This window comes from Ananas comosus, linkage group 9 (assembly GCF_001540865.1).
Source record: "Ananas comosus cultivar F153 linkage group 9, ASM154086v1, whole genome shotgun sequence".
In the NCBI taxonomy this organism is placed as follows: Eukaryota; Viridiplantae; Streptophyta; class Magnoliopsida; order Poales; family Bromeliaceae; genus Ananas; species Ananas comosus.
Window position 1 is genome coordinate 852,956 of NC_033629.1, and position 19,411 is coordinate 872,366.

Sequence of the window (19,411 nt, forward strand, 5' to 3'; positions counted from 1 at the left end):
GTTGGTAGAGAGATGGGTGCCCTTTTGATCTCCACCCCACGCGATGATCAAATCACCAGAGGATTCTTTCTCAAAAAAAAAAAATCACCAGAGGATGCTGGTGCAGGGGTTCGAATTCGATGCCCCAGACTCTTTCCGCGAACGCTTTCGAATCACGAAACGTCTCATCACGAAAAGCACGAAGAGTTCAGCGAATCAGACGGTCTAGGATCATCTGCGGGCTCCACATCTCCATCGCCGACCTTTGGTTTCCGTGGAGGCGCACCATTTAAAAATAAAAAGGAAATATATAATAGTTATAATATTCTCTAATAAACGTAGTAATAAATTCTCACCAAATTTATGCCTCACTAGTCTAAAAACAAAGATCACGCACAAGCCAATGCGATGCGCACCATCCATCTACTAATGGTGTAGGCAATGTGCAATGAAAAAGCCAATAAATTTAAGTATTTAACCAAAAAGTTCCTAACATAATTATTTTTTTTTTATTTACCGTCCATCATGTAAATAATAATATAGGCTTTAAAGTTTTATAAATAATATGAGTGCTAGAGCTATAAGACAAATTTTATGTGATAATTTTTTAGAGTAATAATATATGGAGCAAACTGTACTGATTTATTTGATATATATTTTTTTACATCTTCTTAAAAATTCAAGTGTATTTTTATATACTTCTACTAAAGCGAATTGGATTCGATATACTAGAAAATAGAAAACTTACACTATTAGTCACATACATTATGTTTATATTATTTTTTTTTAAATCTTAATTTGTTGCATTAGATAGTAAGTTTGATTCATTACCTTTATCAATTTACTAGATATAATCTTCTCTCTTCTTTAACTCTGCAGCTACGTACATCGTTTATTAATTACACGTGGCAGAGCTTTAAATGATATTATAATCTAAAAGCAAACTTTAACGCTGGACGTAGTTAAAAAAATAAAAAAGGAAAAAAAAGTTGAAGAGAGGCGGTGCAAAAAATTATATAGAATATTCTCCACGCCTCTTTTGACTCTCCCAACCCAGCTCCGTCCACCCAAAGTGCCCGCTTTTTCTCATTTCTTTTATATTATTATTATTATTATTATTATTATCATTGTTCATTTACCCCCTTCTCCCTCAAATTAAATCAAAAAACAAATCGATCGAAAAAACCTGAAAAAGAAAAAGGGGGCGCGCTCGATTTCATCTCCTAGACCCACCCCCATACATGGAAAGGGGACGAAGAGGATTCGAGAGGAAGCGATTACTACTAGTACCGCTGCGAGGATGATGATGACGACGAGGAGCTTGTCGTGTGCGATCGTCGTCGTCGTGTTCATCGTCGAATTCGTGGCGGCGATCTGGTTTCCGCCGCCGCCGCCGCCGCCGCCGCAGCCGCAGCTTCTTGCTCGCGATCCGATGGACGACACGCCCGGGGCGGTGGGGACCACCGCGAGCTTGTCGCTGAGGCTGGGCCAAGCGCTCTTCTCCTCCGCGTCCCTCCTCTTCATGACCGTGGGGGTCGAGTTCTATAGCTACACCGCGTTTTGGTAATTCCCCTCAATACCTATTCCTAATTCTTTTTTCTTCTCTTTTTTTTTTGGTACGCTGGTTCAAATCCAGCTCAGCCCAATAATTCACCGATTTTGGGTGGCTTAGGGTTTGATACTTTGATGTGCAATACCCTTGTTTCGAGATTTCAATTTTGGTTTAGTTTTTTTGGGGCCTCTTTTGGCACTCTTCCGTGTCGGCTAATTTGACTCATTTGATTGGTTTAGGGTATAATCTGCAATACCCATCTTTCAAAATTTTAAAAATTTGCTTTAGTTTTGATCTTCTTTTGGTAATCCTCAATTTCCACTAATTTGATTCATTTGAGTGTTTTTAGGGTTTAATCTGCAATGCCCATCCTTCAAAATATTTAATTTGGTTTAGTTTTGAGCTTCTTTGTCTACTAATTCGATTCATTTGTGTGTTTTAGGGCCTATTTGGCAATACCCAGCTCTCAAAATTTTGAATTTAGTTTCACTCTGTGCTTATTTGTTGAGTTCTGTGTTGCAGAGTCGACTCAAATTTCGATCAGTAATTGTTAATTGCTTATGTCGCATGATCTTAGGCTCTTAATTTTCTGCGTGTATGCTTGTACATGTTTGAAATTCGTTTGAACTACTACTTTATAGCTTTTCTCAAAATTCTGGCCGGTGTTATTACTTGATATAAGATGTATGCTTAGCTCAGTCAGTTTTGAACTCCGTAGTGAGCTTGAAGTGATGAATCTAAGATTACAAGGATCAGTATCCATTACCTACCAAAAGAATGTATCATTAAAATTTAAAGCTCCATCGACAGTATTATGTTTTTAATCGGAAGTTACTCTTTTCAGCTTTCTAGTAACAATCATGGGCTTGGTGATTCCTTGGAGCTGTACTCTGGCGATGGTTGACATGTACTCGATCTTCGTTGGGTGCCCACTTCGTCTTCCTGGAGTCGTGATTATTGTAGTTGTAGGGGACTGGGTATGTTTTACTGCACATGAAATTAAATAAAGCCTAAAATACAGAAGACACCCCTAGATTCTTCTAGTTGCCAAAGTGCATATTTTCATAACGAACCAGGGGGTGATCTGTAGTTTTTGAGCATCGAGGGATGTTAGCAACTTATGTTAGGGGCTATCATCATTTTAGTCGTTGATAAATTGCATTATGGCCTTAATGTGCAATTTTTGAGTAAGAAACATCTTTGCATTTGTGACAGATCCTATCGATACTCTCCCTGGCTGCGGCTTGTTCGACTGCTGGTGTTATAGATCTTCTCCTTCGTATTGGCAGCACATACTGCTCGCCCAAGTTCTGTGGGAGATATCAGTTGTCTGCAGGGATGGCATTCTTATCCTGGTTTCTCACCGCTGCTTCATCTCTTTTCAACTTATGGCTTGTGGCTTCCTGATGATCATTAATAATCTGGCTTTTCGCTAGCCTAATTTTGTAGAACTTTCGTATATAATGTTCACAAATACCATATAGTTTTCGACATATATTTGGCATTCTGTTCATGTTGTACTGAAATACTGTTTCTGATTGGAACTAATCTGACATCTAATATCTGATGATGGAACTGGTCAGCGGATAGGAAGAAGGAATTATGTTAGTGGAAAAGATTTTGTAGCTCTGTTTGTTTATGGGCAAAAGTAGCTTCTATTCTGGTGCTGTTCTAGTCGAGCTACTCAAAAAAGCTCTTAGATTTTTTATTGAAGTTCCCTTGATAGTTTTCGCTAGAAGATTTAGATTAGAGCTTCTGCCCCGAAAGCCCAACAGCTCAATTCTTCTTTTCTTAGCAACCTAGAAAATGTAAATTATTTTGCTTGTGAAATATTTTACTTATGGTTCTTCAGTAGAGTAGTAGTTATAGAAACTATACTAAATAGATAGCCAGCTCATGCTTGTTCTGGGTAGTTCTTCCAGTGTTGTGGCCTCCTGATGGTTTTCTCTGGATGATTCTGTATCAGTGCTTATTTAGAAAACTGCTAAAAGAGTAATTTGGGTCCACAAAAGAGGCTGAAATTTTATATGATATCACTGTGAAGGGGACTTCTGTTGTATCTGTATGACTTTCTCCAATTTTCTGAATGTTGATGCAAGTTTGTCATCTTGTGTAGTGCAAAGAGGCAGATGAGCTGCCATGAGAACAGAGAGAGAGAGTTTTCCTTGTTTCTAATGCTTGTTTGAGTGCTTTGAGAAAAAAAAAAAAAGGGTCAAATTGAGCTAAAGATGGTTCTTGAATGAGCATATAGTTAAAGATTGAAAATTCCATCATCAGGAGATTTTCACAAATTTTGCTTTACATTTTTTTAGAGATAAATTTTGCTTTACATAATGCCTAAAAGGGTTATAGTTTTATCTTCAAGTGTGAGTGCACATAGAATTATTATTATTTTTTTCTGTGTCGATTGGTGAAAGAGATATTTTAAGAGATGATGGTGTGTTAATGAATCTGTCTATAGAAGGGAATCAGGACTTTGGAGTGGGCCTTAGATTTAAAGCATGGGATGCATCTTAGGCCCACTTTCATTGTGGGCCATCCTCCTAAGGCTCAACATTTAACTCCAGCCTGGTAATTTTGGGCCTATCCATGTTTCTTTGTCAGCATAGCTCCTTTGGTTTGGTTTCAGAATTTTTTCTTTTTTTTTTTTGACTTTTTATTTTTAAAAAAGGGGAGGAACGCCGAACTGAAGTGTACTCATTTCTTCTTCAAAAGCGTGAAAAAAAGAAAGAAAAAGGAAACTCCATCTAGGCTAAGAGGTATCAAACTGCTATGTTATGGACACAGCTGTGATTAATCATGTCGACAAAAACTTCGTTCTGATGATAATAGTTACTAAGCATTACACCTATTTGATTATCATCTAGCGAATGACTGAGTATGAAACTACTATAACTCTAGTCCAATTGTTTTATTTGGTTTACCAATTGGGTTCCTAAAACCAAATCACTAACAAAATCAAAGTGAATCGGCCGGAAAAAAGTTAATCAACAAGGTTTGGTAATTTGGTTTTTAGCCCAAGTTGGTAGAGGGACATTCGAGCCTAGGAACCTAGCATTCATTCTCACTTTAAAGTGATGGCTCCTATACCATAATGCTAATTTTCGTACTCGTTCGTTTTTTTACTTGAAAAATGAATAATTCTTAATGATAATAGTGATTCCCCCTTTCTTGTTACCTCGCACATGCGAACCACAAATATCACGTGGTTATTTCTCTACTAATAATTTTGCTCTCCGATCGAAGTCCCTCCCCTCTCTTTACAGCTAATATATCGTACGACATATGAATAATACTCCAACATAAATAGTGAGCCCACTACTCTGAGTGGGCCACCGGGTATGGGCCCATTAAGAGCCCGACAAATATCGACCAGTAGTCGTGGGCCCTACCGAGGCCCGTTCTTTTGGTTCGTATTTGGAGACAAGCTAATTAGGGCAGTGCAGTTTGTTTTTTTTTTCCCTACTTTTTTGGGTACCAAAAATGTAGGCACACATCTCAAGTATATGTATTTTGAAATTGCACTCATTAAGAACTATTGTTTAGTTTACTCGTTTGATCCTCCTCATTTTTTTGAAACAATATAACTCATGCACTTCAAAATTAGATGTATATATTACACTCTCTTCAGTCAAGAATCATTATTTTTCTACTTATCACATTAAATTTTTTAAAAGAAAAATTATTTAAAATTTTGTGAATTTTAGAATGTGAGTGCATGATCTACACCATCTTTTCGAGTGTATAAGTAGAATTTTTTAAAAAAAAGATAACGTGGCGCTAGAAGGTTCATAGGATGGTGCGGAGAAGGAATGCTATTGGATGGGGGCGCACAAATAAACTACGAATTGATTCGCTGGATAAGGCCAGTGTTTGGGCTCCCTCCGGCCTAGACATGGCGTTGTTAAAATATTCCTACGCAGCATCAGAAACCACGTGGTTCCTGCGTTTAAATTGTCTACGTATGTAACGCAAGTATACATCTAGGCAAGCATGTTTGTGCACAATCGCATGTAATCGCCCTAAGTTATGTATCTTCGAATCCTACATATACTGGATTGCATAGCTAGCAAATACTTTCACTACAAAGTTTTTACTGTAGTTTGCTTAGTTGGTACCTTCTGTTTCCAGCTATGGATCTAAAAATTGAGTTCCACTTGAAACGAAGCGTCTCCTAAGTGGATTTGTGATACTTTTGTTATTACAGTTCAAGTTCTTCAATTATATTTTTTCAAATTTGTTGAGAGAGCATTTAATTTTAAGTTGAACTAAAACTCTGGCAGTAGCTTTTCGTCAGAAACGATTACTATTATTATTATTAGTATTATTATTCAGAGAAATATTTATTTATGATTGTTGTTTTCTTTTCTCTTGCGCATGCTAACCACATAATAAAAATCACGTGTTTTCTTCTTCTGGGCCACCCACCTTCAACTTTTTAGGTGCGTTAAGTTTGGTTTAGTTCACATGTATAATGATCATTCATCCTTAGAAAAATTCAGCTAAATCATTAGGTGGATGCTTTTCTTACGATTTAGGTGTCTCCATCGTAGATTATCTTTTTGGAGTGATGGGGCATTTTTAGTATAACTTATTAATATGTTTCTATTATGTAATTGTTTGATTAAAATTTGAAAGAGGTTTGGTAAATAATTTAAGGGATAACTTCAGAAACCCCCCATGTGGTTTTGTTTTTCTTTTTTTTTTTATCAATTTTACTGTTTTTTTTTTTCTTAAATCAGTGACAAAATTAAAATTAAAGGGTACTAAAATAAATATTCGGTAAATTTAGATGGATATATGATGTTTTTTTGTATATAATTTAACGAAATATTAAGAGAAAAGTTATAGAAAAAATAAAAACAAAACCACAGGGGGATAAATTGATACACTTTAAATCACAGGGTATTAAAGTGAGAAAGTTGAAAACCATATGGAAAATTTTTGAAGTTTTTTCTAAATTTAAATTGAAAAGAAGTTGAAAATTGCTACATTATGAACTCGCAGACATTTACCACGAACGGTCTAGGCAATCAACCTCTACCGTCCGTTACCTGAGACTGGACGATGGATAGCAAGCGTCCGCATGCGCCACTGTCGCACAGCGCTGTCCCAGAGCACAGGCGACAAACCCGAGACAAGAATATTTTCGTTTAGGTCTCCGTGAACCTACGTGGCAGCGGAAGGTTCACGGGATGGTGCGGTGCTCGAATCCTATTGGTCCGGTGTTGGAATGGGCACGAAGGTTCGCTGGATCGCCGTGCTCCCCGTGGACCAGACATGGCGCAGTTAAATTAAATTCTGAGGAGGACCAGAGACCACGTGGTCTCGGGGTTTGCTTCCCCCCACATGTTTTCTCCCACATGTTTTCTCCCACGTAGCACACCGAGAGGGCGCAACTAAGCCACCCGGAGCCCAGAACCGCGCCACGTTTTGTTGACATGAAATGACTAAAATGCGCCCGTTAGATTTACTTTTTTACTTAACCCTGCCCCTATGTTTTACCACGTGAGAGTCACGTGACGACCCGTGGACGTGACACTCTATACAGTAGAACTGTGCCTCGTGATCTTTTTCATCAAGAAGTTTAGTGTTAAATAATTCGCATAACATAATTGTAGCCTTTTTGTTTTTTCTAAAACTCCACGTATTTAAAGAGATGCTTTGCATGGATATAGAGTTGGCGCTAAATTAATCATAGAATTTTATGAAAAATGTCACACCTAAACTACACATTTAGTACCTAGTCGTGCGTTCATTTTTAACAGTGCATGACATTTCAACAATTAAGTTATGAGGATTTATTATAATTTTAGTTAAAAAATAAATATTTTGGCATGAAGAAAAATACTTTTGATCTTCCATAATTTTTTTTTTTTATATTAGTGTCGATATGTGAGAGAATTTATATATAGTATATTGAGCTAACATACACAATGGATTAAAAGTTCAAAATTTTGTATCATTTATATAAGCACATTAATATATATATATATATATATATATATATATATATACACACACAAAATGATGTTTTCAAAATAAATTTAATTTAGCAAATTTGATGCAGTGAGTAGACTTAAACGAACATTTTGACGTTCCCCTACGTGATCACCTGACACCGGTATTTTAACTGACGAATCACGAAACGACGTGTAACTACCTCGTGACACGTGTCAAGTCAATGAGGACGACTTGCGCATAATGGTCGAACGGACCTCGAGATAAGGGCCCTCATGATTCGCACCAGTTCGGCCTGGAACTACCAAACTGGGTGTTTGAGTTTAGGTATTTCTTAAGCGGCACGATTATTGGGCACAGTTCCCGAGGGCGAAATGCGCCATTTCGCGCCCAACCAATGGGTGCGCATTCGTGCTTTAATTAATAAAATAAAATAATATAAAAAAATCGCGCACGAGTCGATACCCTTATCGTAATTTCCTCCAAATCGAAGGCCTATTTCGTAACTCCCCACTCCCGACCGGTGTCCATCCCCGGTGACCTCACACGATGTTGGGCAACTAATCGCCAGCCTGTCACCCCTCGATACACGACAAATCGCCGACTCGCCTATAAATCGCCCGCTCGCCGCGCAAACGAGAGCACAAAGCACGAAGGGAAAAGCGAAATAGAGCGGCAAAAGATCGGCGATTAGAGTTTGCGCACCTGGTACCGCTCCTTCTCATCCTCGGCGATTACTTCGAACTCCGCGGCGGCGATGGGGGCGTGCGCGTCTCGCGATTCGGCGGAGGCGGCGGCGACGGCGACGGCGAAGGTGGTGCTCCCCGGCGGGGGGCTGCGCGAGTACGCGGGGCCGGTGAGGGCGGCGCACGTGTTGCGGGGGGAGCGCACGTGCCTCTTCGTGTGCGACGCGGACGCGATGGAGATCGAGGGATTCGTGGGGGAGCTCGGCGACGAGGAGGAGCTCCTCCCCGGCCAAATCTACTTCCTCCTCCCGAGGTCGATGCTCAAGCGCCCGATCCGCGCCGACGAGATCGCGGCGCTCGCGGTGCGGGCGAGCGAAGCGCTTTTGGCTGTGGCGGCGCCGAGAAGCGGCGGGAGGGGCCGGCGCCGCGCGGTGGCGCCGCTGGTGTTTGCGGCGGCGCCCGAGGACGAGGAGAAGAAGAAGAGGATGGGTGGGGCGAGGAAGGGGAGTGGCAGGGGCCGTAAATTTGAGCCGGATCTCGGAGCGATTCCGGAATAGAAGAGTCGAGAATCGGCGCGGAGGGGGGGATTTTATATATACTCCATTCTTATTCACCTGATCCCGCCACGTGGCGGATTGAGGACGATGTGGTCCGTCGGATTGATGATCACTGGGGTGGATCGTGATTGGTGCGCCTTGTTGCGCCGGATGAGAGTAGGCGGGGAATGTGCCTCGGCTTGTGTACAGCTCCGGAGGCGGAAAAATGATCGAACCGCCATTTTTTGAATGTATAAATTTAAAATTTGAATTTTAAAATTTGTTTAGAGAAATGGACGATTATATTGAAATTAAATTTATATCAACAGCTACAAAAATTTATGAACATTGGACCCGAAAGGTGCAAATCCAACCGCAAAGGATACACTGAATGCATATTTGTGAAATGACATTTTTAACTCTACTATAACTAGATAGTAAAAATAAAATCGTCAGTTTTGCTGACGTGGTAAAATATGATATTACTCATTCGGTTATATTTAGGTTGTAGAATGCGTAATCTTCAGTCTCTTGAGTGAAACTATACGTTTAACAAAAATTTTATTTGATATAAAGTAAGACAATCAATTTAACAAACAACACGAAAAAACATTAATGCCTCACAATGCTTCAATATAAGAACGAGTTCGTTCGAACGCCATTCTCATCATGAGAAAAACCATGATCTACATCTCTCAGCTTTTTAGCTGCATGCATCTTTCAACTCTTGTGACAACATGTATAGCACCATTTTTTTTATAGTTTTCAATAGTGTAAACTTAAGCACCTGCAATAGGGTTAGTTTTACATTGATATTATCAATGTCGTTCATTCTGATATTATGAATAGGTATATTTGGATCATATCATTATTTGGTCTCCGAATTTAACCTGATTTAAAAAATCTAATCGGTCCCCACTAAAGGTGAGTGTATTGATTTCACTGTCCTCTTTATGTTTTTTGTGTTTCAAAAGTGGCATGTTCTTCCGATAATCTAGGATGGAGAACTTTAGATTTGATTAATAAAACTGCATCCAGAGAGCAGGTGGATTTACTTGTTCGAAGCATCCAAAAAATTCATAAAAATTAATGGCGGATAGGTGCATTGAATACTAGACCGTCAATACCATCCAATAATATGTTACTTCGATTGTCAAAATCTTAAGTCGTTAGAAAAAGATATTTTTTTCTCCATCACCATCTATAGTGTTGCTAGCCATAAATATTGTTGGTGAGGACTCATGCCTGTTTAATTATTGAACAGAGGAAACATCTCTGAAAACACTCCAAATGTTTAACCTTTGGAACATGAATGTATGTGGCTAACCCTCTAATGCATATACATAGAGAAAAAATATATTGAAGCAAAGAAGCCGTTTAAATGGCTTATTAATTTGTATCAGGAAGAACAGCTAGATAGAGGTATATAAAACACCATTTCCAGTGGCTATTGCTAGTTTTGGAGCTTAAGTTTAATTGTTTGGTCTCTAGATGCATATATGCAAAAGAATTAATTGTGTGTTGTGGACATGGCAACAAGTAGTTGGTTAATTATTAGTTGAATAAACATAGTGCCAAGATGTGGTTAATTCATTTCATTGAAGTTACAGACGCATTCACGTAGCAAGGGATTGATGGAACTGTGGAAACATCAAACATGAGTGAGCTATAGACCAGGCTTGAGCTCGATCGAACCGGTTCGTGATTGGACTCAAGCCTAACTTGGCAGAGAACTGAATCACGATAAAGTGCTAATTGCGAAGAAATTATTGTGTTGCTAGTCGTGGTTAGTGTAGTTGGATCAAGGACACCATGTAAGTATAGTAGAAATAGTTCTATAGATTAAGAGAAGTTAAAAAAAAAAAAAAAAAAGCTCGCAAGTTTCACTCGAGCAGAGATTCGAAATAAGTTTTTGAATTTCAAAAACCGAAGCTCTGAAATAAAGCTTCTGTTTCTACTTCGATGAGAAACTTTCGAAAGATTCTTTATGAAATCAGAGGTCTTTCTTTTCAATTGGTTTATATAAGTAACACCTGCACAGAAACTCCAATACAACTAAACAGCATAGGATCATTATGTGTTGTGATTTAGCTTGTGAATAATTTCATGTATAGAAGATTAAAGGGCAAAACGAGTTAAAGTAAAAGATTCATTCGGCACACAGAATAAACCATTTTCTGTTTTGGTTTTGGTTTCTTTTCTTTTCTTTTTCATAGGAAATGATTAGAGCAATTTTCACTGATCTTTTACTGCACAATGAGTTCACTGTGATAAATATAACTTGGATTTATGCTAACGAATGGCGAATTAAACAAACTAACAAGGAAAATGAACTTGTAAGCTATCAAGTCAAGATGAAACGTGACAAAACTCAAGGTCAAAATCCCATAAACAGTGAAGAAGCGAACGCACTCACTCCCTGAGCATAAGATGAGAGACCACTTTAGCCCAAATATCATACAATATTAACTGCGCTACTCAAAATCGTGGAGGAAGAAGCGAGAAAAGAAGCCCCTACATTATGCCCCAAGAAGAAATAAAACTCACATTTTACGTTGGCACATATCATTCATCCGAAACCATATCTTACATTTGGAGCCGTAACATCTGATTCGAACGGGATCTCGACTCTTTCCTTCACGAGACAGCGGGCCTTTCCATCTTCGATCACCAGAACTTTCCCTGGAGGGCACTCGAGAGAATCCGCTCCCTCATCTCCAGCTGCTTTACCGAAAAGTCCTCGAGCCTCGAATTTGATGCCGCCTTTTCCCATAGTTGGTTTATACCCAGCTAATTTAAGCATGGACAAGACACTAACAACTGTAATTACTGATTTGGCGAACCATCCAAACAAAAACCTTATTCCTGCCGATTTACGGTTCTTTTCTGGTTCGCCCGTTCTCCTCTTGTTAGCTTCATGTACGATGGGTTCAGAAATGGATCCATTTCTCGCGAGCTTAGACTTAAAAGAGAAGTCCGGAGGATAGAGATCATCCAAAACAAATGAGTTGGCGAGGTGGGTTGGATAAGGAGGGAGGATGAGGCCTTCGTCGTGCTCGACTTTCTCACCAGCAAAGGCTGCAGCCTCGTGAATGACTTCCCAGTCTTGACCTTTGTATGATCTTAGTTTGGTTAGCAAGATCCTGCGGCTACGGTCGATCTGGTTCAGGATCGATTCTCTCTCGTATCTTTGTTGCTGTTGAAGAGCCTACAAACGGCATAAAGAAGCGGGCTTAATTGAGTACTTGCTTGTAGACAACTTAAACCATGATGATTTCTGCAGTAAATTACCAGCATTGGTCTAAAATAATAACATAATACAAATAATCTCATCGTTGGAGTAACAGTAACCTACAAAAATCCTCAACGAGTTTATTAAACCTACGAAAGTCTTATTGTGAAGAAGGAAAAGGATTTACGAAAGGATGATTGCATTACTTAGAAAATCATCCTGATAATAATTATGGGTTCTTTTGGTAATTTCAACACGACTTAATAGTGTCGGATCGTTGGCGCTAACCATTAATCCCAAAAGCTCGAGCTGTTAGAAATACGCAACCAATTCACTTAAAGCGTACAAAAACAGCGCCCACGGGTCTCGATTGTGACTCGGCCCACCTGGCCTCACGCCACTTCGAACATGACTCGGCCCAACCCAGCCTCACGCCATTTCGAACATGACTCGGCCCACATGGCCTCCCGCCACAGGGCAAGATGCTGGCCCATTTAAGCCAACAAATAGGGCTCATCAAACCCCTCCATCCTTACAATCGAGGAACCCATTCGCAAAGAACTTCGGCGCACCAGCTAGCGAAGTGAGAGTTATAGGATTCTAGGAGGAAATTGTTCAAAGAGTAAGACTAATTACGGTACGAATTAAATAACTAAATGGAGATAATTGCACCAACCAATTTCTTTGGATCTTTGGAAACAGGTTTAGCAGATACCAAACAAATGGATAGATTAATTATGAGTAACCAAAAAAGTGAAGTTTTGGTTTTGTATTAGAAAATTGCGGTCCCTACAATTTCTTCTAACCATGTTCTCAGAAGCATTTAGTTTCAGATGTATTATCTAACAAATTGAGAGCATAAATATCGACAATTGGAAATTTGAAACATTTAAAAAGCATCTGCAACTAATAAGATCCACAATTTGCGCAGCCATAATTCAAACGTTAGAAAAGTACTTCACTGTAGCATAGTACGATCAAATCCCACAAAAAATTGGGCCGCATCCAAGAGGTAGCAATCAATCCATGTCAAAAACTATTTTTTTACATCGAAACGAATTCCAAATGCGATTTTAACCAAACCCCACTAAACCCTAAACAACAACAACAACAACAACAACAACAATCAAAATAAGAGATTAAGGAGTACGATATTGAGACCTGCAACGATGCGAGCTGCTGCTCCAACGATTCTAGGGCATCGCGGATACTAAGAAGGCTCTCCGCCTCTTCTTCTTCCTCTTCCTCTACCCCTTCCCCGTCTCGCTCCTCCTCATCCTCCTCCGCCCTTCGTCCTCGCTGGAGCTCGTCTCCTCCGCCCCGTCCAATGCAATCGGTGATCTTCGTTCGCAGCTCCGACGCCCGGGCTAGAACCAACCCTATCTCCTCCCCTTCCATGCCGAAACCCTAATTTCTCCCGCTCCCCCAAAATCTCGAGGAGGAGGAAGAAGACGACGAAGACGGGAAAGAGAGAGAAACTGCGCGTTTATTGCTTTTCTAGTGTACACACTGTTTGGGCCTTTACTGGGCCTTACGCTTACGTGTCCCTCTTAGGAGTCTGCCACGTGGGGCCACATAGTGAGCCCAAGAACAGTAAATGGGCCGTGTCCTGTAACTACAAAGGGAAAAAAACTAAAAGATACGATCGCTTCGTGGTATCTCGTCCACACGTTTAAACTCGACACGTACTTTCGCGTCCACACGAACAAATACGTGGGCCCACTCAAGTGACCCGTATTTTGGACTCCAGTTGCTTTCTCGGAGTTCGAGGCGTTAGTGGGCCGGGTGGGCCCAATAGGCCTGTTTGTGTTGGGTTCGGATTTAAATTGGATCTCGTAGGTGGGCTGGGCTAGTCAGATTAATCGGACGGCCTGGATTTTAAGCACGACTTTTAAAGCGTTCGTTATAATGCACGACTTTTAAGGCTTTGTTCTTATAAGGACTACTTTATTTGGCCCACTTTAATAATTCTCTTTAACATAACCAAATAGCTAGCTTTTATCATCGTCCCCGCTTCTGTAACAACTTCTCTTCTTCGAGAAACAACATTTAGCTTTCTAGTGCGGCACAGCGCCAGAATTTCAACACAATATCTACCACCTAAAATCATAGAAATTCATACGAAAAATTCACAAACTTTTTTTTTTTTTTTTTTTTTTTGCTCTATGTACAAAATCTCTCAATGTAAGTAGTAGTCTCTGTATGCACATATATATGGTAATTCAATCTCTTATATACTACACCCAAAAGAACCCAACATAGGACGCAAAACACAAATAAAAAAAAATCACCCCCTCAGTTTATATGAGGGAAAGCCAAGTCTCTTGAGAGCAAATACCGAAATGCTAAGTTGTAAGGCACCCACTCAATGATCTTGTTCGATCTCTTCGGTTGGCATCGCTGCATCGCCATCCGTAGCGTCTCCGGTAGATATCGCTGAACCATGTCGACTAAACCTTGCGACGATAGTTTCACGTCCTTCGAGTACGAGTCTATCATTTTCGGTAGAAGGATCTTTTGCTCCTTCCAAATGCCGACCGTCGCGCGGATGAACTCTTCTTTCGCGGCTTCGAGCTGTTGGAATAATCTCCTGCATGTATATACCCTGACCTGCATGTCAAGATAAAAATACAGATGGTAATTGATTCAACGGCGATTTGTTATTTGAATTGAAAATATATCAAAAAAACGTAGTTTTCGATGAAAAGTGATTGAGAAAAATATGAAAGATGGATACCGCAGGATCCGAATGGCTTCCTGAACACAGCGCGAAACGCAAGAGAGGTTCCGGTCGGTCGATAGCATAGGCTTGCCACTCATTACCAGCTTTGTTCTTCATCTTCGAGTAAAGCAAAGTCCGGAGCCACTACAAGGATACAAGAGACCTCTGAAGCTTCATCTCAAAGCACTCATCTAAAACATTTCATTTCAGTGATACAAGTAAACTATTTTTGAAGCTTTTTCTGTAGTTTAGCAGAAAACAATGCTCGGATTAATGATTAATGGGGTCTAAGTTCCGAAAAGTGTCAATTCTAATGAAAATGAGCATGGTCATTATGCTAATAAAGAACACCAACATTTGCAATTAGTAGTTGGTAAAACAAGAAAATCGATCGGTTAGTATACCTGTCCCGGACAATACGTATGACATCCTAGGATTGAATCCTGTATCGTCGCAGCATTTATAGAGCGTCCACCTACATTGATTGTTGCCTGAAGAAAATAGAAGTTGGTGAGCTCAAATGTCATTTTCCCGGCGATTGGTTAATTAGACTTTTCTTCTTTCTTTTCCAAGGTACCTTCATGAGCAACAACGTCTTTTTCGCATTGTTTTGTGGAATACCATACTCCAGATAAGCCTGCAGAAATGTCAAGTTTTGCTTATATTGGAAAAACAAAAATATACGCCAAAAAGAAAATCGCTTCTGAAAAGTTATTTCAGTGTAAAAGAAGAATCATTCATTACATGCATCAGCAAAGCATTGTGTATGTTGATCCAGAAGGCAAGCTTTTCGGAGTTCCTCAGCTCCCTCGGATCGACTGTTTCCAGTCGGCGAACAATGGACCTGGAACAAAGCCATTTCAAAATTAGAAAAAGCATACTATATCAGAAAAATGCTAGTTAGAATAGATTATCAAAACTGGTTTTTCTCATGAGAATTTTAAGAAATGTAGAGCATTCGATCAGCATTTCATACCGGAATCGAGTAACTCACTTGTAACTATGTAACAAATCATCGACGTGTTTGAGCCTTCGATGGTCCCGGCAAATCAAAGGAATCTCTACCATTGTGGAGTACGGTCCGCTAAATTCCTTTAACCCCTCGACGCGAAAGGGATTTATCAACCGAGAATCAAGAGTGGATTCTCTTTTACATCCGGGGCTCCACATATCTCCCACTAATTGGGGAGAAAACGCGCTCGTCGATGAGAAGGATGAAGCAGGAGAAAACGAGGGGCCGTGATTGACGAGCGGAGGATCGGCAAGTCGACAGTAAACCCCAGCCATGCATCTAACCATCTCTTCGGAAAGCTTATTAGGAGTCTCCGGTACGTGATCGGCGATATTTGTACCAAGATAATCAGCTAAGCTTATCACCCCCGAAGAAGCAACATATCCTTCCTGTGCATAAGTGATCAGAAATAACAAGAATAAGAGACTGCAAAAAGAGCCATGCATTCGGAACAAACTAAACCGCAAGGAGGAAGCGAAAATTGAATGGATTTGGAATCTGAACCACCTCGAGAAAAGATAAAGGTTGAGAGTGGAAGGAGTGAAGAGCCCTCGCGAGGCTATCTTCCGACGGCGAAATTCTAGCCGAAAAGACCATGCGCTGCGAGAGTGAAGAATGGCTGCGGTGAACGCCGGGACCTAACACCCTTTCTGAAAAGTGCTTCTGCCGATGGCTCGATTGAACAGCTGAATTTTCAATCTTGGAACAGATTTCGGACTTTGAAGCTTCTTCGAGCTGCGCCGATCGGCTGTTCATTGGCTTTCTTGAAATTTCTCCACTGGTCGGAGACAATGCGGACGCCTGTTGGTCGAAAGCTTTTCGGTAGAGTGATAAGAGATACTGCTCCAAGTGCATAACCTCTAATTCTAGTAAAGCAATCTCCCTTATCAGCTCTTTTGTCGGCTGAAACAACATAGAAATCGTAATCCATAATCAGCAAAATCGAATCTTCTCGGGAAACAGAAACGAAAAAAATGCAAATTTCTGAAGGTACCTTCGGCATAGGGCTATCATTTGACAAATTAACAGCGGAAGGCTTATGTCCCAATGCTTTTTCGAGAGAGCCGCGCAGAACCAATTGATCCTGCAACCGTTTCTCGAGTTCTAAAATCTACAACATAGGAGCACATGAAACCATAATGATTTCCTGTTTTTGCAAACAAATTTCCAAATATTTGATTCACAGAGGTATTTAACCAATCAATCAAAAACACTGAAACTAAAAGCAATTCTGAATAATAATTTCTTCTTAATAAATTGTGTCGAATATCCGAAAGCTTCATTACTCATAAGCATCAAATGCAGCTACTTTGAACTAATCATAATTTCTTATCTACCTAAATGGATTAGTAAGAAACTAAAACCACAAGTTCCTAAGTTTAAAATCAAAATTGCTTCTCAATGGATATTTTGATTTCCATTACTAAAAATTTCGTAAGGCTAATAAATCCATTCTAATACCTCTTGGTTCAAGGAGTTTTGGACTGCGGTTCCGGGCCACATTTTCCCATTAATTTCACATTTTTGGCCCTTAGAAGTTCCACTGTCCTGTAAACCATAAAAACACCATATATGATACACATTGAACACAAAAATTTCAACAATTTTTACATCATATAATAAACCACCATAAAATGGAGAGTAACACAAAATCATACCATCTTAGGAATTTGGTTGGATTTTGGAGAAGAAACCAAATTATCTTCCATCTTTCTCTCTTCATAATCACTGTCACCAAGAAACAACCAACCATAAAAAAAAAGAAAAAAAGAAGCTATATTTACATATACATTCTGAAAAAAAAAAGCTCCTGAATAAAATAAAAAAAATAAAAAGTCACCTTTTTGAGCGATTGTGCTTTGGAGTTGCATGAATGGACTTGATAACTTTGGGAAGGGGTTTAAGCCCTTTCATCTCCTTCATTTTAATGCCATTTCTTAACTCAACCTCCATTTTGAATGATCCTTTTACTACTTATATGAAACAAAAAGGAGTGCTAAAAAGAGAGAAAACAAACTAGAGTTAGATAAGTATACAAAGGGAAAAAAAAAAAAGTAAAGAAAAAGAAAACATCAACATAAAGAGGAGATGAAACATAACATACCCAGAATGGTTTTTGAGCAGAGTGAGCAAACTCAAAGATCCAAGAAGCAAAGATGGGTCATCAGAAACTTGTGCTCCCACTAAATTCCATATTGTTTTCCAGCTAAAAAGCTACAAACCAGTGCATTTTTTCAAGGATCATATGTAGTCCTTTGGAAAAGTCTAATGAGGCTGACACAAGATACAAGCTCAACTACTACTAACACCATGTTCCTTATAAGAGACTTTTATAGGCCCACACTCAATTAACTGACAAGGGTGTGGCTAAAAAGTTATTAAAAAAAAAAAAAAAGTCCATTTGTCAATGCCACAGTTATTTGCTTAAATAAACATCTTAAAATTTTTTTATTAGAGAAATATAAGGAGTAGAGACCTTTTTTTTAATGAAAGTTGAGTGGGAACAGTGAGTATCAAAGTTCAATACACCTTTTCTCTTCAATTCTTATTGTTTGTCACAAGCCAAAATCATACATGCCTGCATTTGTGTAAGTTTTTGAGTAATAATAAAATAAAAGTTGTTAATTACTGGAATGGATATACAAATCATATTAGCATTTACATTGTAGACTTAACAAATTTGTTAACAGAATCTAATTATAAAACATTGGGCTTTTTTTTGGCATTTAGCCCCCTCAGGAAAAAAAAAAAAAATCACAAATAGTCTCACAAAATTTATATTTATAAGATTAGCCATATCCCCGCCACGCAAGCGCCACCACGCGAGCGCCATGTGAGCATGTTGGGAGGTAAGGTTAAGTTGAATACGGTAAACCATTCACCATATTGGACACGGTGAATAATTTATCGTATTCAATATATTTACACGCACTCATACACACTTATATATCTATATAATACATTTAAACATGGTGAATCATTCATCGTGTCCAAACACAGTATATGATTTACCATGTTCAACTTAACTTACACACACAACACGCTCATGTGGCGCCCGCATGGTGCTTGCATAGCAAGAATAAGACTAATCTTGTAAATATAAATTTTGTAGGACTATTTGTGATTTTTTTTAGGGGAATAAATGCAAAAAAAAAAAACACACACACACACTAAAACATTTTACAGGACTGACTTGTCCAATCAGACATACTCACCAGAAATATTATGTAACACTCTAGCTTTACATTTTTAAACATATGCTTTGCTCTTCAATATAGGGAGCATGAATATGCACACCAGCATCTTTTTACTATTAATCTACAAATGGCACTACAAAGCAAAACCAAAGCATGTGTTCAATTTTTGCATATGTAGTTAAATGGGTAGAGCCCAAAACAAAAGGTACTTGACATTAAAGACAAACTGGGTTTGTCCAAAGAATGTTTAAATCCTTTTTTTTAAAAAAAAAGAAAAGCCTAAAAGGGAAGGGGATGAGTAAAACCCTCAAAAGGAATGAAAGTGAGGTATAAAAGGGGGAGGGGGGCTGTAGTTGGTAGTGCTCCAAGGAAACCTTATTCTATTTGGGCTCTTCTGTTTTGGACTAATAATCTCAAAAGAAGCCTAAAGATGCCAATGTTGTCCTCTGTTCCAAGCACCTTAATGCTTGGCAAAGAATCAGAATTTATAATAATTATTATGGTTAAAATTGTTTGAAATGGCCCCCCCTCAAA

The 19,411-nt window shown here is 39.2% G+C and overlaps 4 protein-coding genes across 4 annotated transcripts; 2 read left to right on the forward strand and 2 right to left on the reverse strand.

Annotated features, from left to right (window-relative positions):
- On the forward strand, window positions 1,104-3,170 carry LOC109714877 (CASP-like protein 5C1). The gene is made up of 3 exons (XM_020239600.1): window positions 1,104-1,542; window positions 2,376-2,508; window positions 2,747-3,170. The coding sequence occupies exons 1-3, from the start codon at window positions 1,280-1,282 to the stop codon at window positions 2,936-2,938; spliced, it is 588 nt and encodes a 195-aa protein (XP_020095189.1). The 5' UTR covers window positions 1,104-1,279; the 3' UTR covers window positions 2,939-3,170.
- Window positions 8,106-9,060, forward strand: LOC109715053. The gene has a single exon (XM_020239839.1). It carries the CDS (start codon window positions 8,250-8,252, stop codon window positions 8,733-8,735), a length of 486 nt encoding a protein of 161 aa, XP_020095428.1. The 5' UTR covers window positions 8,106-8,249; the 3' UTR covers window positions 8,736-9,060.
- On the reverse strand, window positions 11,001-13,418 carry LOC109715613 (plastid division protein PDV2). Its single transcript, XM_020240720.1, has 2 exons — window positions 13,108-13,418; window positions 11,001-11,922 (listed from the first exon to the last, which is right to left on the reverse strand). Exons 1-2 carry the CDS (start codon window positions 13,342-13,344, stop codon window positions 11,284-11,286), a joined length of 876 nt encoding a protein of 291 aa, XP_020096309.1. The 5' UTR covers window positions 13,345-13,418; the 3' UTR covers window positions 11,001-11,283.
- LOC109715611 lies at window positions 14,126-17,978 on the reverse strand. Its single transcript, XM_020240719.1, has 12 exons — window positions 17,785-17,978; window positions 17,521-17,676; window positions 17,339-17,408; window positions 17,142-17,228; window positions 16,675-16,791; window positions 16,188-16,583; window positions 15,663-16,069; window positions 15,413-15,512; window positions 15,246-15,305; window positions 15,073-15,159; window positions 14,684-14,812; window positions 14,126-14,556 (listed from the first exon to the last, which is right to left on the reverse strand). Exons 2-12 carry the CDS (start codon window positions 17,631-17,633, stop codon window positions 14,242-14,244), a joined length of 1,881 nt encoding a protein of 626 aa, XP_020096308.1. The 5' UTR covers window positions 17,634-17,676; window positions 17,785-17,978; the 3' UTR covers window positions 14,126-14,241.